This window comes from Felis catus, chromosome X, assembly GCF_018350175.1.
Source record: "Felis catus isolate Fca126 chromosome X, F.catus_Fca126_mat1.0, whole genome shotgun sequence".
Taxonomy (NCBI): Eukaryota; Metazoa; Chordata; class Mammalia; order Carnivora; family Felidae; genus Felis; species Felis catus.
The window spans coordinates 53,044,215-53,068,420 of NC_058386.1; the positions used below are offsets into that span (position 1 = coordinate 53,044,215).

Genomic DNA, 24,206 nt, shown 5'->3' on the forward strand with positions numbered 1-24,206 from the left:
AGTTCCCTTTTATTACCTCAATTACTGTTCTTGCTGTGTGCAGAATGGTAATTACCCACTCACTTTTCTGCAGATCACTGCCTACCTCCACCCCAAATCTCTCACATGCTCATTCACTCACTTTCACACACACATGTGCAAACATTAAAATCATCTCAAGACCTGGTCCATATTGGGCATCTAATAAGTTGGTATATGGAACCAGCATGTATGTCTATGTGACTGTATCAGGAGTGCAGATCCTTTCTAAAACACCTAAGGTAGGTAAGAGGTGGCCTTATTTGCTTTTCTAACACTTACTAGCATTGTAGGTACAATTTTAAGGTTTACTTTGGATTATGGAATAAAGTCTATTGCCTGGGCCATTAGGAGGGCTGCTGGATAATTACTGTATAGGTTCTGGTAGGCCTCTTTCCTGCTGCTGCTATCTGAACAAACTAGACCAAAATTAGGGTAGTGGGGAAGGGGACTTCTTACTCTACCCAAAGAACTCGTGTGTGTGTGTGTGTGTGTGTGTGTGTGTGTGTGTGTGTCTGTGTGTGTGTCTGTGTAGGGTGAGTGGTTTCGTGCCTGCTCACTTCAGCATTAGGGGCTACAAAGGTTGCATGTTTGTGGTGGAAGGGGTGCTGAAAACCCTAGTGTTGGCCAAATAGGTTAAACAGTTTTTACCAGTCTCAGTAATTTGATAGCTGAGCTTGTAGTTTGAAAGGCAAGATGTGGCTTTATTAACTGAAAAAAAAATACAAAGCCAGCTTTTAGAGAAGTTATATCAATCTACATAGGGACCAAAACTAATAAGATGGATGTCATGTCCCTGTTCTCTTACTGACCATCCCTTCTCTGCAGCTTTTCCAAAACAATCAGATCCATAGAGCTTAAGGGCATTATTTGGGCTCTTTATACCTCTGCTTCCAGGAAGATGACCATGACAAAAATGAAGACTATAAGCTATGGCAACAAACAGAGATACCTAGGGCAGGTATGACACTACTCTTCAGCCTTCAGCACATCCACTGGAGGCAGGTTCTGAGAAGTCGGTATTTTCTTAAGGTCTATGTGATAAACCTTGTTCCTTGATAGGGACAAGAGTCAGATTGGGCTGTGAGATTAGGTGTGGGTAAGTAGCAGGCTGGGTGGGACTGAGGACATCCTGCTTAGGGGCGGTCAGCCAAGGTCCCTCATACAAGCCTGGACAAGGATCATGTTGCACTGAAGGTCTGCACTTAGTAAGGCAGTTCTGTTAATGGTGAAGCCTCCTAACTTCATGCTGATGAATGAGGAGGTTCTCCCTGAATATTCAGATGGAATGTTCAGCCACATTCTTTGCTACTTATAGTCTGGGAAGTGAAGACAAGGGCGAGCCAAGGAGTCAGCTGATCAGAGAGGAGTGAAGGAAAATTGAACAATTAGTGGGTTCGGGCTCTGGTACCCTCTTTCCATCCCTTCCTTTGAGTGTGTTTGGGGAGCTCTTTCTTATGGGTCTGCAGTCATTTTCTTTTTCCTAGTGGCCAAAGCCACTCTAGGCCCATTAAGACTGCCAGCAGATCAAGCTGCTTTGATACATCTAAAACCCAGGTATAGTGACTTGAGTAATGTTTGGGAGACTTTTTGAAAAATAAGTTTATTGTATTTTTGCATCTCCTAGTTCATTAATCAAGGAATAGCATTAGCATGTTGTATTCTAGTTTCCAAATGTAGGAAAAGTTGCCAATTTGTGTTTTTCCAGAAAATTCATTTTTCCAGAAGTACTTTGGATCATCACCATCTGTCTCTAGCATGGATCCTGTAATGTGGAAGGTGCTTTCAGTGTTAACTTGTCACCCTTCCAGTCCCTGTCTGTAAAACTGGGAGATTTACTGCAGATTACTCAGCCTGATCAGGCAAAGAACTCCAGTTCCCTCCCCAGTCAACCAAAGCCTCCTCCAGGGAGGGGAAGTGTGGTAATGACATTATCTTTCCCCAGGCAGCCACGTGTTCTCTGAGAACAGGATGTGGGGAAGGCTGGGCCCCAGTTACAGGGTTTGGGGAGGGCACAGGAAAGTGGGCTGGTGGTGTGGCCATGCGGGTTGGTACCTGCCTCCTTGGCTCTGAGAGGCAGGAAGAGCCCCTGTATTCTTAAGGGTTCACTTATGTGTACTTATGTGTATAGTTATGCATACACATCTGTGTTCTTACTATAAGAAATAACTGTAATAGCCTATGAATGAGGCCCAACTCTTCAGGCTGGAGAAACTCAGTTGGTAAGGAGTGGGTGGGCCTACGCTTGCCTTGTAACTCTTGCAGCCATATACCATTTTGGCATAGTTTTGTTGGGGAAGCTGGGCCCCAGTAGAGAATGGGCCTGCTTTGTTGCTCTTTCCCGGGGCCCTAGTCACTCCTCTCCCCCCAGATGGCTCCCTAGCACACTGTGGCGATTTGCATGTTCAGTTTCCTTTCAAACCTCATCCTCTTCTTCTCCCTGCCCCCACTACTTCTTTTGGGGACCTTTGGAGATGTGCTGCCTGGGGTGGGGAAAAGAGGATGTAGCTAGCTTCCTGTGCAAGGGAGGGTGGGGTGCATGCCTTCCTGCCTGTCTGTCCACCCGCCCTGTTGCCATTTACCCAGTGCTTGAGGAACTAATTGAAGAGTTCACAGTCACCAGAGGCTGAGGGGCTTTCCAGGGCAAAGGGATGGGGCTTTGCTTTTGTTGGTCTGTCTTCACAGTTCGTCACCATGGGGATTGATGGGCTTTCTTTTCCTGAATCCCAATGCTGAAAGGGCCTTTAGAGGCCAATTGGTCCAGCTACCTTAGATGGGGAAACTGAGGCCAAAAGAGTCTTTGAAGTCCTATAAAGAATAGTGGCAGAGTTGAGTAAAATTCTAGAAAGTTATACCTGGAGCTCTCTCACTTTCCCTAAGGTGGTAGTCCAGTGGTTTGTATTTGGTTGAACTGCCTGGGAAGCTGCAGTCCCCCTTTAGCTAGAAAAGTTCTACTTTTATGTACTTCAAATTTTGAAGTTTCATGTGGTTTTCTATCTGGAAGTGTGAAGAGGCAAGAAGCTGCTAAAAATAAAATAAAATTGAAAACCACTGAGCAAGACTTATGCAGTACAGTTTGGGACACTCTACCTAGAGGGGTAAGGGATTATCCCAAGGTTACTGGGACAGACCCAGAACCAATTTCTGGCCCATTGTTCTTAGCTGGTTTCTCCTAGATAATGGTGTAGTATCCTTTACCACAAGAAGCCTGTTCCTACTCCATTACTGCCTTGATTTTCTCCCATCTCATGGACAGTTCCTCTTGTAGCAATCTGAGACAGAGCCAGAGGCCAGAGGCCAGAGGGCACTAGATTTCTTGGATTAATTAAATGGCAATAAGTAAGCCATTGTACTCTCTTGTAACCTTGAATAAGATAAACTTGTAAGGGTAAAGAACAGTGTACTAGTAGCTGGGGACACCTGGGTTCTAGTCCTCTCTCCTTCACACTTGAGCAAATTGCTGTTTACTTCACTGAGCTTCCATTTCTCCCTGCTGTAAAATGGGGCTTGTCTATGCCCTGCCTTTCATATAGAGTTGAATTCAGTGAAAGAATGCATATGAACCAGTGTCTTTTAAGCTGTAAGGCACTGTGTATGTGGGATGGGATTATTATTGTTAAGGTGAACCAAGCACCCTGGAAGAATCTGGATTGAATAATGAGGTTGCAGGAGAAAAAGAATTAAAATTTATCAAATTTAATTTAATACATACATTTAATACATGCTAAATGTCAAGCCAGGTTCTTTCCTATAAGTAAAGGAGATGATGGTTGTCCTCACAACAATCCTGTGAAGTAGGCATTATTATTCCCATTTTACTTGTAGGGAAACTGAGGATTCAAGAAGTCTAGAAAGTTGCAGTGTCCCAGGGCCCCCTGCCAGAGACCACGCTGTTGGATATTTGTGAAGAGACTCTTAGAATGTGCTGCAGTTTCCACTGGGGCTTTCTAACCCATTTCCTGCCTTATTCCAGTCTCTCTCCTCTGGTAGTGATGGGACTGTTTCTTGTTGCTTTCACATCTCAGTCTTGGGTCTTTACCCACAGCTTTCCTTGGCACCAGGCATATTTAGGTGTCCTTGTTTGGCCTTTAGATGATGAAGGAGCCTTTGGGTCAGCCACCTTTTTGCTGACAAGAAGGCTTTCCTGCTTCCTTAGGGTGCTGGTAGGTAGAGCCAGGAATTTGTTGCTAGTCAGGCAGACTAGTTCTTGGCTATGGTGATGCAGCTTGAAGACAGCAGTTGTTTCCCTTCATTGGGACTTTGTTTCTTCATTTGTAAAATGGGGCTAAATATGCTTACTTCACATGTGTATAATGTACTGGTAAATATTTAAAATCAAATTTCCTGGTGAAGTCAAGATTTATACTGTTTAGTGATCCCTGTGGTGTAAATACTCTCACCATGGCTGATTCCAAGGTACCAATATGAGGTCCTTGAGGGAGGAATTGTAAAGAGATGCACATGATCAGGTCTAGTGTAATCTGGTTCCAGTGCACCATTATTAATGACATCTATCTTAGACTCTCATTCTCATGTCCCCCACCTTCTCACATCTCTATGCAAATGTAGGACCCCCTCACCGTATCTCTTCTGTTCTTCCAAGTTCTCAGAATATCTAAGAACGGGAAAATATTATTTAAGGTCTGCTCCTTGCCTGAAAGCTCTCCTGGGAAAGAGTGAATATAGAGTGTTTAAGGGACAGAGAACTCAAGAAGGCTTTGATTAGGACTGTAGTTAGAACATTTTGATCCATGTGTTTTGGCTGGTGAGGTATCTGCATTGACTGTTTCCTCCCACTGTCTGATTCTTAACTAGATGGTAGGATGGTGGAAAGCTCTGGACAATGACCTGAATATTTGTTCATTCCAGAAAGCATTTAGCTTTCTGTTTGGAATTCCAAAGTCTCCTCCCTCTACTGCCTGCAGAGCCTGCTCTGCTGGGTCCTAACCTCAAGGTCCCTGTCATGAGGATATTTGAGCCAGACAGCAGTTTGGAAGACCAGACCTCTCTGATCTAATCCTCAATCTCCTCTCAACAGTGTCTGTGCCAGGTGATGGTTCTTTAAATTTCCTAGGGAAAAGAATCAGCTGGGGCCAAAATGACTAATTCCCAAGATCCTCCTCTGGAGAGTCTATTTCAGTAAGTTTGGAGTGGGGTCTAGAAATCTAATTTTTTAAATTAGTGCTTCAAATGATTCTTATGATCAATTAAGTTTGGGAAACACCACATTAGTACTGCATAACATTCTGCCAGGTTGGCATAATTATGCCCATTTTACAGGTGGAAAGATCAACAGCTCATGGATTATTATTGGTAAAGTTGGATCTTGCACTTAGGTTTTCAGAATACAAAGTTATGTTCTTTCGACAACAGAGACATTGTTTTAGTGCACAATAATGTTTGTGGTGGTGGGGAGTGATGATACTAGGTAGCGAGGGCCAAGGATAATCCCTGCTCTATTTTACAAATAGGGAGACAAGGTTGCAGAGGGGTTTGGAGGCAGTGGCAGGACTGATTGCATCTCTCATCTTTAGTGTAGGTGGGCTGCATTCAACTCTGGAGAGCCGTTCACCAGGCCCAGCCTAAATGTCTCCATAGTTTTTTGTTTGTTTTTTGTTTTTTGTTTTTTGTTTTTTACTTGTTGTGTTTCTCTTCCTTCAAGCATCACTCTAGCCATAATACACCAGCCCATGAGAGGCTGGTTGGTTCAGGGAACCGTATTCCATGCCAGAAGTTCCCAAATATGGCTGGGCCTTAGAATTATCTAAAGCTCCTAACTTCAGATATCCAGGTTCTTCCTCTTATATAGTAAATCTGTGAGTGGGTTTAGGGAATCTGTATTTAAAAAAAAAATTTTCCCCAGGTGATTCTGATGAGCCAGTTTTCAGCCCAGTTTATGATTTGGAGGTCCCAGCGAGTTTTGTTTATGGGGTGGAGGTTTGTGTATTATGGTGAAATATGATTGGAGAAAATGGCAAGGCAGAGCCAAGATTAGGAAAGATCAGGCAGTCTCTGAAAAGGACAAAGTAGCATACGTGCTCTGTTGTGTTCTACCTCCCTTCAGAGCACTGCCTCTTGGGGAAAATCCCCATCCTTCCAAGAGAGAAAGCATTTATAATAATGCATGTAAGGATATGTGTATGTCTACCTGATGTACATGGCTTCATATTGTATAACCAACTAGAAATCTAATCACATTTTAGAGTTTGTTCCCAAAGTGATAGTCCTTTATGCTAGAAGGGCTCTCTAGAGATCTTCTTGGGTAGCCCCAAGATCTCTACGGTTGAACACATTTTCATTTTAAATCATTCCTGAGAGGTAGGGTATTTGTAATACTATGACTAAAAAAGGGGGGGTTAGGAGTCCTCACATTCTACTTATGATGTGCTATGTATTTCCATGTCTATTATTTTAACTTAAAGCTCCCAATAACCCTGTTGTGAAGTTGATATTATTAGACCTATTTTTTTTAGATTAGGAAAGTGAGTTTCACAAAAAGGAAGGTCAAAAAAGCTCCAGAGCTTTTTTCTATTATACCATGCTCCACTCCTCTAAGAGCTTTTTTTTTTTTCTAATATACCATGCTCCACTCCTCTAAAGCTGAGATAATTATTTCTGGGATGAGGACTCCAATTTTGTGGGTTACCTAGATATGGGTTTATCTGTTGACTTACCAGTAAGGTTGGCAGGCAGGAAGCTGACCCTAGCCTAGCTCTGGGGTTAAAAACAACTTTTTGACTTGGCATGGAAGCCCCCTCCTGCAGCTGCAGAGTTAACTGATCCTAGCTTCAGCAATTTTTAACACCCAGAAGTACAAGACAGGACAGAAATCCCATGAGCATTGGATAGAACTCAAGCTGAGGCTTGGATCATCTCCAGTGTGCTTCAGAGCTGTGATGCTGGAGGTTGCTGGGGTGTGTTTCTGAGCAGAGAAAGTAAAGCCCTTATCTGGTGCTCTGGTGCCTGGCATCTCCAGGCAGCTGCAAATTTTGGTCTGTGTTTCCAGTCTAAATTCTTGTGAAACTTGTAGGCAGGAAACTGGGTGAAGCAGGAAACTGATGTGAGAGAATGAAGTCCAGCTGGGTGTAGCCCCAGAGAGGGGCTTTGCCCATTTATGAGACTTACTTTATTAATGATGGATCCTGTCCCCTTTTGTTTCAGTAGCATCAAAGTTTTATGAGAATTAAAGAATCTGTTCTTCTTGGCTACTTAGATATAAATCTGTTCCTCAAACTCCCTGCCTCTTTCCCTACTGCATCTCACCCTCTCCCCACCAACCTCCAGCTTGGTTCTTGCCTGTGTCTTTTATCATGGAACTTCCCAATGAATTGCTATCCAAGTTTGTGCAAAAGAAGCTATCTTAGAAACAAGGGATCTTTGAATTTTCTTGTATGATGTGTTATGAAAGGTTTAGTCTCCCTAGAATGAGTGTTGATGAATGTCTCAGAGCCTGAAAGTTAGGCCTGCCTTCTGTTGAAACCTAGACTTCCAAGCCATGCCAGCTTGGAGTTTTTCACGGAGGCAAGGTGGTCCAGCCTCCTCTACATAGTCTTTCAGCAGTGGTTCACTTGAGGTGTCTACTGTTTCTAAGAGTCAGGGTGGTTCTATAGTTTATTAAATAGCCAGTGGATCAAGAGCCAGGTTTTCAATCCCTGATCTCATTCTGCCTAACAGCTGCATGACTCCGGGACAGTGTCTCTCCTTTCCTGGACCTCAGCTTCCCCAGCTGTGTGTTGCAGAATTTGAATCAAATTGTCTCTAAGGTTCCTTTCAGCTCTGACAGTTTAGGATTCTGAACTGTTTATTCTCTTGAAGAAGAGGGATGAGAAGTTCATAAGGATGTTATTCTGGAGGAGCCAGATGAGATTCTAGGATTGAAATCTTGAGGAATTGTAAAGAGGCTATGGTAAGGAGCTAGTGGGCAGCCCCTGTAGCTAAGGAGAGATGAACTGGGGTGGGGGTAGAGAAGTATGTGTTGTTTTATTCTGGAATATGGTTTGGCTGAGCTGAATTTGCGAGTAACTCCTGGAGATAAGTGCAAATAGGGAGGAGCTAGTTTCCTTCCTGACTTTCATGTGTTGGGTGGGGGGTGGGGGGGGACTCTGCCTCAGCCTGAGGTTGATGTAATTAAGTCTGGGTTAATGGGGAAGCTACAGCTTGGTAAGGTAGCCTTACATTTCCTGACCTTTTCAGCTTTAGCCTCTGCTCTGAACTCTCATTCCCATAGTGACAAGTTAGCTATGTTCTCATTGCTAAGAGAGATTAGTTACATGTGGAGGTTACTTCTCCAAATATATGGTGACTGGGGGAATAACACTCCATTTCCAACATGCCCTTGTCTCCCAATGCTTCTTGGGGAACTTTTGGAGGGCAGGACTGGGCCAAAGCAAGTAAAAGGGGAGCCTTGTCTCCCATGGCATTTGAAGCAATTGGAGTTATTGAAGAACTACTGCTGACCCATTAAGATATGGGTGTCCGTGGGGTTGGATGTGGCTCTCCCTTCTAGAAACTACTGGAAAAAAAGACACAGGCATAGGAAGGGTTAACCCCAGGCAGGTCTTTCTGGATGTGTTAAGGGTATGGAGATGGGGAGGAAGAGGTCAGAACAGATAACTAACTGTTCCAGGTACAATGTCTAAGTCAATAGGGAAATGGCTGAGTTGCTGGGAAGTGAGTGAGTCAGTGGAGGAGGAGGAGGGGGAGATGGAGAATGCCTCCTAGGCTGGAGATTCAAAGCAACCCTTGTTTTTCCCCTTATGGAAAACAGCTGCTTGAGGCAGTGCTGTCATCCCAAGAGGCAAGACAGACCAGGCTTTGCCCTGCCCTGCCCTGCCCTGCCCTTGCCTCAGTTCTGGCAGCAGGAAATGGTGGGTGCTGGAGCCTAAATAATGGAGATTAGGTAGTTTAAGTAACACTCTGGTGACTGTTCTTTGTCTAGGGGAGAGACTAAAGTTTTGGAGTTGCCCTGGTAAGGCTTGTCCTGCCTTTGTCCCCCTCCCTGACTTGCCTTTGTCTTTTTCATACCAGCAGTTCCACTGGAAGGATGGAGCATGTGGACGTTTGAGGAGAATGGGGAGGTGGCAGGTGGGGGTGAGGTCATTGAGCTCAGACCCAACTGGGCTGACTTGCAAGCTCTGCCCCTGCGAGGGGGCCTTCCCAAGGACTGCTTCCCAGATGTGCTCAGGCTTTCAATGCCAGAGTGTTTGGGCCTTGGCCAAAATAGTTGTCAAGGCAGTGTCTGAAGGCAACAGTGAAATCAGCATGACCAGAGAGGTAGGTGGAGTCATGATAGGAGCTCCGGGAATGTCTAGAAGACCAGTCTCCCCCCACTTAGAGCTGACTAAATTTGGTTTCAGTGATGTTAAGTGAGACTATGGGTGAAAGGGCTTGGCACATATTTGGTATTCAGTAAGCATTCATTTCCATCTGTCTGTCATGTGCTTCTATGTACTTCAGTTTCGTCATCCATGAAGTAGGACCAGTAATTTTAATTTTTTCTGGCTTACATGTCCATGCTTCAGGGAAATTATTTGTTGTTATATGACTCTTTCTCTGCTTTCTTCCCTGTCTCCTCCAAACTTCTCTCCAGGAAGGGCCATCTTGTAGCTCAGTGATATGGGGCAAGTGATGGGAAACGTTGTCCTGATCTCCTTGCTGTGGTCTGGCTATTGCTCACCTGTATGTTCTTAGCTCTAGGAAAAGAGAGGGCCAGTCCCTTCTTTGAAGCTGACCAGTCCCAGAGTCCAAAGTACCCCAGCTGCTACAGCCAAGGTAGCATCTGGCCTGGTTATTTTTGTTTTCTAGGCCAGCCAACTGGAGATCCCAGTTTGTTGAGGACTTTGGTTGGCAGACCACTGAGATAAGTTTGTTAGTGTCCAATGAAGAGCATTGGTGTGGGAAGTGTCCGTGTTCAATTGTTGTTCAATAAATAACAGTGTATTTATTGTTCTTGGGCTAGAGGTGGGAGGGTTAGTGTATATGAGAGGGTGATACCATCCCTACCACACTCAGACTTTTTTTGTTCCCTAAAGCCTTAGTGGTCTCTAGAGACCCAATCTTTGACCTCAGCCTGTGCCTAGATCTTCAGGGACAGGGTTTGGAAGGGATTTAATTCTCTAAGTATGAAATGCTACCCTACATAGGCCAGTTCCTCCACTCTTGCCAAGCTGAGGGGCTTCCTGGGAACTTTCTGATGACTTTGGAGGTTTTATTTTCAGGTTCTTGCCTCCCAAACTAGACCACCCTCTTGTCATTGAAATTGCAGATGTCATGCCTAAAAGGAAGGCAGTGGGTGAGCCTTCAGTGAAGCTAGGGTGAGCATCCAGTGGGCCCTGTGAGCATCCACTGTGTGGAAGTGGGTCTGATCCTGCAGTTCATCTTACACCCTAGGGTTCCAGAGAACAAGGGATCTTCTTTGATCAAGAATCCTACTCTACCTATAACCTTAAGGCTTCAGCTATATTTTTATCCTTATTTGCCCCTAACTCCAACATGCAGAAAACAGGAGAGTACCAGACCTATGACCCTTGTCATCATGACACATTTTCTTCTGAGTTAAGTGGTGGCAAGAATAGAAGTTCCCTTTTGTTTGCTTTCCTTTCTAATTATTTTAAACCTAAGAGTATTTGTCTTCACAGTGAATTTCAAGAGATATCAGGCTATATTCCCTGAAGAAACAGCCACTGTGGAAATGGCAGAAACTATGAGCAGGGTTTCTGGAGAAGTAGGTTCCAGTTTGGTTTCAGCTGGACATCTTTGGATTTTAGGAGAGCCCTTGTTCTGGGGTGATGGTCTATTTAGGAGGAAGGAAGCATGGACAACACTAGCCTGTGTGACATGCGTATTCTTAACCCAACCTTTTCTACTAGTTGATTTTTTTTTAGCTTGCCTTACTTCTTTTTTTTTAATTTTAATTTTAATTTTTTAAAATTTACATCCAAATTAGTTAGCATATAGTGCAACAATGATTTCAGGGGTAGATTTCTTAATGCCCCTTACCCATTTAGCCCCGCCCCCCTTCCACAACCCTTCCAGTAACCCTCAGTTTGTTCTCCATATTTATGAGTCTCAAAACAGAAGTTTTGTCCCCCTCCTTGTTTTTATGTTATTTTTGTTTCCCTTCCCTTATGTTCATCTGTTTTGTCTCTTAAAGTCCTCATATGAGTGAAGTCATATGATTTTTGTCTTTCTCTGACTGACTAATTTCACTTAGCATAATACCCTCCAGTTCCATCCACATAATTGCAAATGGCAAGATTTCATTCTTTTTGATTGCCGACTAATACTTCATCGTACCACTTCTTCTTTATCCATTCATCCATCGATGGACATTTGGGCTCTTTCCATACTTTGGCTATTGTTGATAGTGATGCTATAAACATGGGGGTGCATGTGTCCCTTTGAAACAGCACACCTGTATCCCATGGATAAATGCCTAGTAGTGCAATTGCTGGGTCGTAGGGTAGTTCTATTTTTACTTTTTTGACGAACCTCCATACTGTTTTCCAGAGTGGCTGTACCAGCTTGCATTACCATCTACTAGTTGATTTTATTCAAGAAACATTTATTTAACAAATATTTGACTTAAATATTTGGGCCTATGAGCTAGGCCCTGAAGATACTACATTGACATGGCCTGTGATTGACATGATCTGTGATTGCCACTGGCTTATTTCTTCTGAAGTCCTTCCCAATAGTGGAAATTAAAGGGAAATCTTAGGCTGTGGAATGTTTCCCTGGAGTCCCACCTCTTTTGTCAGTTTCCTCCCTGGGCACTTTCTTCCAAAAAGCCCTATTCTGATTCTGCCCCACTCTGCTCAGAATTTCAAGGCTCTCTGGCTACTGCTAACAGGATAAGGCCCAGCTTTCTAGCATAGCCTTCAAGGCCCTCCACCTACCTTTTAGGCCTCCCTGCCTGTTTTTCACTATGCAGGCCTCATTCACACTGGAGTAGACCTGCATGTTTGCAGGTCTTAATGAACCATCTCCATCCCTGCCTCATTCTGGGCCATTGCACATATTGATTTCTATACCTGAGACATTTGGGTGTTCTTACCCCCAACTCCTGCAGTATCACTTCTTTTAAAATGAAGTTTATTCTCAGGGACCAGTGCAGATATCACTTTGAACTGTGGTTCCTTATTTCCACAAAAGGTTTCTTTTGTTCTGCTATGGCATTTCTCATGGTCTTCTTTGTATTCCTTGTATATTATAGTTTTCTTATTATTCAATAAGTGCCTTGGGATCAGAGACTGGTCCGATAGCTCTACTCTAACTATAGTTCCTTAAATATTGTGTTCCATTGATATTGGGTGAATTGAAATAAATTATAGGAAGCTCTTTGACCCGGAATCCTTAGGCTTCCATGAGGGTCCATGGATATAATCTGAAGTGAGAACGATCCATGAACTTGGATTGGGAAAAATTATATATTTGTTTTTACTGATCTCTCATTGAAATTTAGCTCCTCCTTCAATTATGAATATAGGCCAAAAAAAAAAAGTGGTAATAATGGCAGTACCTGTGACTTTGTAACTAGTAGAAATCTACTAACGTTTTATATCACAGTTTTTTGGTGATGTTTACTTTTTATTTTATTTATTTAAAAATTTATTATTGAAGTATAGTTGATATACAATGTTATGTTAGTTTCAGGTGTACTGAAAATTGACAGCTCTATACATTACTCAATTCTCTAGTTATTGTAGATTTCTCAAAGTATCACTATGCTCAACACAATGTTGAAATTACAGTAGAAATAACTAATAAGATACGGTGCTAGACATTTACTTAATATCATAAAAAGCACATATTTTTATAACTATTTCAATATAATTGGTTTACTTATATCACTTTATTTCACGTATTTATAAAAATTCCAGAAAGGGGTCCATAGACTTTACCAGACTGCCAGAAGGGTCCATGGCACAGTAAAAAGGTGACCTTATATCCCCATGCTTAGAAGTGCTCATTTAACCAACATCCTTTGAGTACCTACTGAGTCTTTGGTATTGGGAAGTAAATCTAAGTAAGACAGAAACCTTGAGGTGATAATGAAGTCCAGTTTACTAAAAGGCCCACTGTCTCTTTTTCACCCTGTCCTATCTCCTCAAGTCATTGGTGATTTGAAGTCTCCCTTGACCCACTTCAAGGGTGATTTGAGGCTAGATGTTGAAGCCATATTCTAGCCCATTGGGCTTCATTATCCCTATCTTATGAGGGCCCATTCTACAGAGGTCACTGGATTGGCAGGAAGCCTAGGATAACACCAAGTCAAGGTGGCTAATCTTGCCTGCTGTCTTTTACTGGGGTAACTTGCCTTACTTGTTCCTGCCTTCAGGGCCTTTCCTGTCCCATTGTCAATCTTGAAATAGATTTCCTCCCTGACTCCCTGACTTCCCCAGGCCTGGTCCTCATCAGAATTGTTTAGCTGGCAAAATGGCTGTTTGACCCCCTCTTCCCCGCTAACTGACCCCTATGGTCAGGAAAGACCCAGAGGTGTCAAAGACTGATAAGACTTAATGTCTTACCCACTCCATGGGGATTTGCATTTTTGATAATTCTATTTTTAGTCTCCCACCCAATAGTACAAGTAGTATGTAAGCATCTTAGAAAATGTGGATTAGTGGGTCTTTTTTTTTTTAATTTAAAGAAGAAGGAACACACTCATCACCACCCTAAAACCAAGCCTAACTAACACTTAGGCATGATTCCAATTATTATCTCTCTGTGCATCCTTTTTATGGCATTGAGCTCATGCACTCTTGTTGCTTTCCCTTCCTTACTTAATATTACTGAACTATTTTACTTGGGAATGAAATAGTTTTCAGAATATTTTATATGACCTTATAACAAACCATCTTGTGGCTGTACCATATAGATTACTTAAGCAAAATGTCCTATAATTTAAAGAATTAATCCATCATTTATTTTCATGGGAGATATTTTGTACTTTGATGTATGAAGGGTTTAATGTATCAGTTTAAATTATGAGGTTTGGATTTAGATCAGAATTCAAACCCTGTCTTCCCTACATCCTAGTGATATGACTTTAGATAACATTTATTTCTTTATCTTCATTATTTATTCAATATGGAGATGACATTATCTACTTCACAAAGTGATTGTTTATATTAAATGGGCTAGTGCACACGAATCGCCTTGTGAGTACCAAGTTTCCATACATGAAAACTACTGCATATTGCTACTAATATTACCATTACTACCAAATTTTCAGCCAAAGTAAAAAATCTCTACTGATGAAACTTCAGCTATCATTGACCTGAGATGGGGGATCTACTCATAAAAGTGGAAGGTACTTTATTCCAGTGCCTATAAAATCATGTATGTAACTACCTGTTGTTTTCATCAGTGCTTGTTCCTGTCCCTTATCCCTCTGCTGACTTGGCTTTGGTAACACTTCTGTGCAATGAACAACTACCTTTGCTGAGGCCCCTTTCCACTTTTGTTCTTAGGGAGACCAATAATTCAGGAGGTACTAACAATGCAAGTCAGTATATAGAACCATAGACAGTAGAACTGAAATGGTCATCGCCTAGTGTAATTGACTTCTTTCCTTGCATTACTACTGTTGTACAGATGAGGTGAACTAAGGCCCAGGAAGGAGATAACCCAGTATATTGAGCCAGGTACAGTGCTAGGCTTGGAACCCAGTGTTCTTTATCTTGCCCTTAACTTGCGTCTGCAAAGACCAGTGCTATAGATAATTCAGGCTGTGGATCAGAGGTGGGAGGAGAATGGTGTGGGTTTACAGCTGGCTGATATAGGTGGGGAAGGCTTCCTGGAAGAAGTACAATCAACAGTTGCTTCCTCTTGATAGTAGGCTGATTTGCATTTATCTGTTTGCCCCTTGGTAAGCATTGCTCTGTGGCTATGTTTTTTTGTCTTCAGTAAGCTGGTTGGGAGCCAAGGCTGAGTTATTGTTTGTTTGTCTAAATATTCTCCTTTCCTTCCCACCAATATCTAAGTTGCTCAGAATCTTAGCATACTACTAGTTCCCTCTTCTCTTGTTGAACAGATACACTTGTCCCAGGCTCTGCTAAGCACAGACCCAGACAACTAACTTGCCTCCTTTGATCTCATTCTAGATCAATGTGCGTGTGACCACCATGGATGCAGAGCTGGAGTTTGCTATCCAGCCCAACACCACTGGGAAACAGCTGTTTGATCAAGTAAGAGAGGGGCTATTTGTTTCTTACCCTTTCCACTTCTCCTAATAATTCCCACCACAATGCCCACTTCTTGGGAATCTCTTCTCCTACATGCTCCTCCAAGCTAGGTCAAAAGAAAGGTTGACCCATGCCTTAATAATAAAGGCAAAGTTTAACTTCAGCAGCCTGCTCCTTGGATGTCCACGATTAATCCTATCCTTGGTCCTGAACATGGAAGAAAAGAGAAGCAAGCAGGGTCTGACTCTGCTAGATGCTCTAAAAATGTTAACACATGGAGCCTTCCTCTCAAGTTGGAAAGATATAAGCGATCTCTTCCCCCATTTTAATGAGGAGACTCAGAAATTAAGTAGCTTTTTGTATCTAGCTGGGATTTGAATGCTACATTCTAGTCACTGCACCCCATGGCCCCTGTCACATGTTTTTGTTTTTGTTTTGCTTCCTAGTAGAATGAAACCAAGTTATTCTCCCTGAGGTAGTATGCCCTCAAAAGAATATTTGAACTTAGGATACCACTGGGAGTGATGAATACATTATGAGGGTACTTCATAACCTGCAGTCATGCCTTGGAGTTAATGTTGAAGTCTCATTCCCATCTCTAACTCAAGGGGTGTCCCTTCACTATTATCATAAGGGATGTGCTATATAATGTAAAAGCCAGGTGGGGACCATAGAATCTTTCAGCATTCAAAGACTCTCCAAGGGCCAAGGAATGTGCCATCTGTGACCAGACTTCCAGGAGTGAAATTGTATTCCCATTTCCAGAGGCTGAGATCCCTTTAGATGGGCCATTACCCCATTTCTCCTCCACTTTCTGGTGAGGTGGGGTCTGATATTGTCCAGGATGTTGGCACCACATCCTTGATGGATTTTCTAGGCCCTCTTGCTTCCCTTTCTCTTTTTCCCTCTGAGTCCTCTATTGTCTAAGAACTTCCCCAGAGCTGGGGAGGGAAAGGAAGAAAGTCTCCTTTGGCCTTTTCTCAGACTTCTTCCCAGATCCCTGGATCTACACATCACCCTTTTCAAGCCAAATGATGCCATCTCCTGATGTCAACATTGGGGGCTTTGTTCATTTGCTTTGGAGGGGTATAACTGTAGAGGGAGGGTGAAGAAGGCATAATTTAGACCCTAGGGCAGAAAAAATTCTTGAACAAAGAATTAACTTACTAACTTATTAACTTCAGACAGCCAAAAGGCATGGTAATTCTTTGTTAGTGTTGGTTTGATTTGTGTACTGTGGGAAGCCCAGATGGTGGGGAACCCTAGCCAGATGGTATGATAGTTGTGAAAGCTACTACTTCCCAAACAAAACCTTTGACAGACTTTAATCTTTCATACTGGCTGGGGAGAGGAAAGGGAGAAAACCAGGAAGTTCATGACTTCTCATTGGGAAAATCAGTGTTGTTTTGAGAAATATCATTTATTAAGCACTTACTATGGACTAGCCTTGGCTAGGTGCTTTAATCCTTACAATGATCCTTCCTATGAGAGATATAATATACTCTAGATTATGCAGTTTAGTAAGTTATAACATGGAGTTTCAAATACAAATCTGACTAAAAAACTATAGTTTTCCCACTGCAATATTCTGCAGGGTGAGTGAGGCTGTTTGGGTTGAGAAGACTCAAGAGAAGATGTGTTTTCTGCTTTGAGATCTCTGAAGGACTGTCATAGGAAGGAGGAAACAGTAATGTTCTGTGAGGTCAGATGGGGAAGAGCTGGGACCCCATGGGTGAAAAGGGAAAAAATATTTGAACTCAGACAAGAAGTTGAACATCTGGAACTCTTGGGGTTAGTGCAGGTCTGGATGGGGATCCACAGAGGTATGTTTCCACAGGCTATTGGGGGATATGATCTTTTCCTTCTAACTTGATGAGTCATAAGGGAAGGAGTCCATTCCATCTGGGCTTTGAGACCCATTATTCAAGGAGGCCCTCCTGGTGGAATTGGGGCCTAAGAGGAAGGAGCTGGCAGGAATTTCTTGGGAGGAATTTACCAAAGCTCTGGAGCCATCTTGGAACCCAGAAATTGTCTGGCCAGTGACTAGAGAGGAAGCTAATTAGAGAGGAAGCACCCTCTTTGGCACCAGTAATACATAACATGCAACAATGGGAAGTCATAGCTTGAGGAGACAGAAGACCTGATTGGAAAGGGAAGTGTAGCCCCTAGTTCCTCCATTTACTTTTGTTTCTTCTTGTGAGTGTGCACAAGAATGTGAGCAATTCTGTCACCTACCACCACTTCTAAAGCCTGAGATTCTTCCAAGGGCTCTTTTTTAAAGTTTGTTTGTTTGTTTGTTTGTTTAGAGAGAGAAAGGCAGAGAGAGGGAACATGAGCAGGGGAGAGGCAGAGAGAGAGGGAGAGAGAATCTCAAGCAGGCTTCGCACTGTCAGCACAGATGTGGGGCTCAAAACCATGAACTATGAGATCATGACCTGAGCCAAGATCAAGAGATGCTCAACTGACTGATCCATCCTGGTGCACATCCAAAAAGGCTCTTGATTATGTAGGTGCCACTAAGGGGCAGTGTTGCGACCATGAGTTCCACTTTGAGAACCCTTTGCCGGCTCCACCCCAGCCAGGGCCTCTAGCTTAACCAGCCCCTTCTCTTTAAGATTTTGACCTCTACAATAAAGGTGAAATCTCAGAGCATTAATTTTTAATTGACTGGTTTACTATTGACTGAAAGTCTACTGTGTCTCAAGAAAAATCTCTAAACCTATCAAACACCATCTCTGTCTTTAAGGAACTTGGAGTTCTTTGCCTATAGAAACAGAGAAAAGTAAATGCAACTTTCTTCCCAGATAGAACAAAACACCCTTGAGGTTAAGGTTGTGTATAGAGGTGGTGCACAGTGTATAAAGCATGGGATTTGGTGTCAGCCTTGGGTTCAAATTCTGTCCTGCTTGAATGGCTCATTTAGCCTCTTAGGACTTTACTCTTTTCAGTAAAGTTGTAATCAAACTAATTTCACAAATTTTGTGGTCTGATTTAATCCTCAAATAAGTAAAGTGTCTGGCATACAGCAGACATTTGAGTGTTGGTTGTTCTTATTAAAGGCTAAATAAGTAGTAGAAATTGCCCTGGGAGTTCAGATAAAGAGCCATTAAATCAGGAAGATTTTCTGGCTCAGTAAATTCCTTAGGGTTTGTGGACTCTGCATTGAAGGCAACAACATTTTCTTCTCTTCCTTCCATTTTTATTTTATAAAATAACTAACATTTATTATTATAATACTAATATCTCCATCTTATAGATGAGGGGCAGAGGCTTAGAGCAGGGGGGAAGACCTATTTAAGGTCAGATAGCTAGGAAGTGATATAGTGGCTTGAATCAAGGCATATATCTTTTCCAGTTTTCCCAGTGCCTTTTGTCAGCTATATCCTCTGAGACCTCCCCTTTCTTTACCTGTTCCTATTCTAAGTGGAGGAAATTTGTCCCTAAACTTAGAATCCTAGCTGAGTGTGGTCTATCTACTTGAACTGCCACTTAAACACAGGCAGTGTAAGGCAGCAGAAACAGCATTGGTAGCAACCCCTACTAGAACTTTTCAGTTTGTGTGTTGGTTTGCTTTCAGATGGGTGGTTGATAGAGCTTCTGCCAAGCCTATAATGGGATCTCAGTGGGCCTCAGGTGTTTGGGCATTGACGGAATTTTGCACATCATTTTTCATGCAGTTTTCCTTTTGAAGCTCCAGTCTTGCTTCCCAATCCTGATCTGGGATTCTGAAGTGGCTGATTACATCACTTGTTGTTTTTCTCAGATAGATGCATGGGGGTTATGGAAAAGAGGGTTCTGGGCTCCAGAATTTACCTGATCTCCCCTTCCATCCATAGATCTCAGATGTAAGCAGCATTCACATGCAGAGGAGTGACAAAAGAGGGTTCTTTCTTACATTCAGATGCTCCTAGAAATTAGTGAGGATTTTCTCAGAGGCAAATCTCTTCTCCTCACTGGACCTCAGTTTTCTAGTTTATGATGCTTGGACTCTATAATGCTGCACAGTCTGTTGTGGGAGTTTGTGTTGTGTGGCTCAATAGAATTCACAGTCAGTGTATATATAAGTGTATATAACTGGTTTTAGGAGGTACACAGAGCTGTGGGATGAATTTGATTTAGTATCTTGGAGCATCAATTTTACTTGTAGATGTTATCTATATCATTATTAAAACATTTAAGGAGTAGATGTAAAATGTGCACATGTGATTAAGATTAAACCTGAGGCTACAAAGAAATTCTGGCTTGAAGCCATCTACTTACATCCCCTGGGATATACTACCCTTTTGTGTCCTCTGAGTATATGTATTTATTATTTTCTGCTGTTTATGGATTTATTCCATGGCAGATTTGAGAAATGTTAGCTCAGGCCAGGTAAGTTGGCAGTCTGGGGTCAAAGGGAACCAAGAAAGAATCTTTCTATCAGAAATGGAACCATTTCTCAGAGTGGAATGGTAAGAACCCTAGTCACTGCAGCAGCAGATGTTGTTCCTGGAACCATAACCTAGATACTCTTTCCCACTAGAAGATGGGGTTTCCATTTTGTCTGGAGTGGAAATCTCAGCTGGAAGCAAAGCTGGAAGCAAGGGAAGCTTGGCCTCATTTGGAGACAAGAGTTGCCTGAACAAATGATTCCCAGTACCCTGTGGACCTTAATTGGAGACTTCCTTATAGCCTGTAGTCTAGGGGTCATCTGTTTTATCCTTTGTTCTTTTTCAGTCTCAATTCTGACCTTAGATCACATTTCCTTCCCTCCACACCCTCATTTCCTCACTTTGGGACTTCATTGGAAGCCGAGAGATATTGCTCATTTCTCCAAAGCCTTGGAGCCTAAGGAAATGGAAAATTTATATGCATCTGATTTCTCTGTGTTTGAAAAGGAAAAAGCAGAGCTCAGAGAGATTAAAATTCCTTACTGATCCTGAAATCTTTTTTGTTTTTGTTTTTGTTTTTTGACATCACCTTAGCTGTTATTTGTCCAACTTCTCCTCAGAGATATCCCAGATCCTAGAACTATTTTGAGTCCTGTGGTCTTCCTCTTATTACACTTCTACCCATCCTTCTAGTAAAACGGACAATGTGGTACAAAACAAGGCTAGGGAGTTCACTTCTGGGACCTCTACAACTGGCTATGTTGTCTGTACTCGCCTTACTCCCTTTTAATTCTGGTGTCTCTGAACCTCTACAGTTGGTAGATGCAACTTGCTGCCCTACCAGTTCTGTCCCAGTCTGCCATTCCATGACCTAGCATCCTGGCCCTAATCTTCTGCATCTTCAGTGTGTCTCTCTCTCTCCTGGGGCTGACCTACTTCTTCCCACCAATTGCATCTGGACCCACTATCATTCTGCAACCCTGTGAAAATCATCAGAACTGTTAATTGGACTCTATCTTAGAACTAGGATTAGATAATAGTACTTTAAATAATCTTTTCTGTCCATGCCCTGCCTCTATCCTCCACAAAAGATGCCAATATCACATTTCAACATGAGCATTTTATATTCTACATCTAAAACCTATAGGCAATTCCTTTTGATTGTTAACTTAGAATCAGGGACTCACCTTGCCTTTGAATCCTGGAAGTCTTTTGATCTTTTCTCATCCCATGCCCCCCACAACTTATCTTTTCTAAACATGTTCCTAGTTACCCAAGTCAGCAAGAGGTAGGTGGGAAATGGGACAGTATTTCTTAGTCATTTAAAAATAAACCTAATTAGTAGACTGAACTTGAGGTAAGAAAGAGACTAGTCAAGCCATATGAGTTGTAGTAGATGGAAAAGCTTGATAGATGAAGAAGCTAAGTCCCAGAGAGGAAAATGTGCTGCATAAAGATCACACACCAAATCAGAGACAGGTGAGACTTTCACTCAGGTTTATTCATGCCTTATTCAAGCTGTGAAAGGGAAGGTTGATCACCATGCATGCCTCAGTGAGCAATGAAGTTTGATGACTGGGGGGGATATATATGGCTTCTCTCCAAAGTGGTTGCTGACTGAACCTAGTGGGAAAGCCAGGAACCATATCTAGCTGCAGAGATGGTCAAAGCTCATTACCTTGCTTGGATATGTGGGCAAAAGAGAGACAAGGCAGTTAGTCGTTTGGGAACCCCAGGGCTCCTAAGCCCCTATTATTTCTTGTAATTAAAAGAGAGCATGCTAGAAAAGAAAGGGTTTTAGAGTCATGCACATCAGGATTCTAGTCTAGGCTTTATGGTTGTAGGCAGGTTGCCCCGTAAGCTTTTGTTTCTTCATTTATAAAATGGAGATAATAGCTATCTCAGGGTTTTTCAGTGTTCAGTACCTGGTACATAATAGTTACTTAATAGATATGAGATCCTTTTTCCTTGGGGCCTCTGAAGTTCTAGATTATAAGCTTTGGGAGTGACTATGGGGCCTGGCTTTGGGTGCCTAGTAGAAACTTTGTGGATATAGTGGAGGTGTGTACGTGTGTGTGTGTGTGTGCGTGTGTGTGTGTGTGTGTTTTGAGGGAATATATGATTTGTTCACAAGGAAGGATATTATAAATATTGGGTTTTTCTTCCCTGTTCCTATCTCCAGGTACATTTCTTCACCTCACTTTCCTATCTCCCCTGCCCATGCCTCAAGGTAGTCAGCATAACCAATTAGGGTGTGGCTCAACTTTATTGCCTCCATCTCCAGTGATGGGCATTCTGGGTTCAGCTGCCAGCTAGAACCATTAACATGCTAATGTCAGGGACTGGAAAACAAACCCCATCTCCTGGCTGCTCTCCCTTTCCTACCCATTTCTCAGCCACAAGGCCCACGACACAAGGGGCCCCTTAGCCACTATACATACTGAGGTACTCACCCTGTTTCTACCCTCTTTCCCACTCTCAACCTGTGTGAGTGGTAAGGGGAATCATGAATAGCCTCAAATAAGGGCTGGAAAGAAGCATCTCAGCACCCAGACACAGCACATCTTTGGAGTATATAGATACCACAATGCCTGTTATGTCTCCCCAAACATTATTTCTTGGGCACTGTAAATGGGACTCAGTTAAAAGAGTGTGGGAATATTCCTACTTGCTAAAGATAAAGGAACAATCCAGCAGAACAAGATATAGGAGTTAAACCAACAATTTCTACTTCCAGCCTTTAATTCATTCTGGGAGTGGAAAGGCACATGACAACATAGAGGGAAGAAGTGGCAGAAAGCACTGGATTTGAATGTGTTTGGAGTCAAACAGACCTGATTCTGCTACTCACTAACTGAACTTTCACTTCTTGCAACCTTATTTTCACTATAAAATTGGGCTAATTGTAAATATATCACAGGGCTTGTGAAAATCAAAGAAGATAATGGATATAACGTTTTTGATGTGTGGTAGTGGTTATAAGTACCACCTGTTCCCTACCTCAGCGGAAGTATCTTGTGCAAAAGAGATGCTGACATCATTTCTTGACTGCTGCCCAAGTGTATTTCCTTGCCAGACCCTGGACACCTTATGTACTTTAAAATCAGGGACCAGGGGCGCCTGGGTGGCTCAGTTGGTTAAGTGTCTGACACTTTGTTTCTGCTCAGGACATGATCTCACAGATTCATGAGTTTGAGCCCCATGTCGGGCTCTGTGTTGACAGTGCAGAGCCTGCTTGTGATTCTCTGTCTCCCTCTCTTTCTGCCCCTCCTCCACTTTACTGTCTCTCTCAAATAAATAAACATTTTTTTTAAATAAAAAAAAATAAAGTCAGGGACCAATCAACTGATGAATGGATAAAGAAGATATATATATATATATATATATATATATATATATATATATATATTTATGTGTGTGTATATATATATATCATATATAGTGGAACATATATATATATATATATAGTGGAACATAAATATATATATAAGTATATATATAAATATATATAAATATTTATATACATAGTGGAATATTACTCAGCCATGAAAAATGAAATCTTGCCATTTGCAGTGATGTGGATGGAACTAGAATGTATTATGCTAAGCGAAATAAGTCAGTCACAAAAAGACAAATACCATATGATTCCACTCATATGTGGAATTTAAGAAACAAACAGATGAACATGGGGGAAGGGAAGGAAAAATAAAATAAGAGAAAAACAGAGAGAGAGGCAAACCATAAGAGACTCTTAACTATAGAGAACAAACTGAGGGTTGCTAGGGGGGAGGTGGGTGGGGGGATGGGTTAAATGCGTGATGGGCATTAGGAGGCACTTGTGATGAGCCCTGGGTGTTACTGTGTAAGTGATAAATCACTAAATTCTACTCCTGAAACCAATATTACACTGTATGTTAACTAACTTGAATTTAAATAAAAACTTGGAAAAAAAATAAATTCAGGGACCATGTTGGACTTTTGTATCCTCTGTCCCTGGCACAAAGTATGTATTCAATCAGTTGTTGCTTTTTATTTTCTTTTCTAGGTGGTAAAAACTATTGGCCTGAGGGAAGTTTGGTTCTTTGGTCTGCAGTACCAGGACACTAAAAGTTTCTCTACTTGGCTCAAACTCAATAAAAAGGTAACTGTTTACCCCATTGTTGGGTTTGGAATTCATTTCTCCATTACATCTTATTCATGGGGTAATATGTGCTAGCTGGAAAATTCTGGGCTGTGTTTTTCACTGGGTGGTCCATTGACCACTAGATTAGAATAAAGGCAGAGGACCTCAGCCAAGGCAGAGCTCTTGCTCTGTCTCCACTTAGACTTCTAACAGTGAGAATGGCCAACGTCCAAGGATGGAGAGACCCTTTCTTTTTTCCTGGGAGCTCTGTCTTAAACTTTGACTTGTTTTAGACCACAGCCATTAATGCCATTTCAAGAGGGGATTAGCATCCTATTTTTTCTTGCCAAACTCAAGGGCTCTAGGAGGATTGTTTAAAAGAGAATCACTGACTCTTGAACTGGAAAGAATCTTGAGGGTCTCCTAATCTTATTTTGTCCCTGCTCCACCTGTCGACTCATACCTAACTTCCATACAGATGCTTCCCTCTTTCTTGATTTTCTATTT

At 42.2% G+C, this 24,206-nt stretch overlaps 1 protein-coding gene across 1 annotated transcript in view; it reads left to right on the top strand.

Annotated features, from left to right (window-relative positions):
• MSN (moesin) overlaps positions 1–24,206 on the top strand; it is a 65,225-nt gene that overhangs the window by 25,985 nt on the left and 15,034 nt on the right. Inside the window, exons 2-3 of the mRNA XM_004000571.6 lie at positions 15,126–15,209; positions 23,622–23,717. Coding sequence (XP_004000620.1) covers positions 15,126–15,209; positions 23,622–23,717 — 180 coding nt within the window. The remainder of the gene's footprint in view (positions 1–15,125; positions 15,210–23,621; positions 23,718–24,206) is intronic.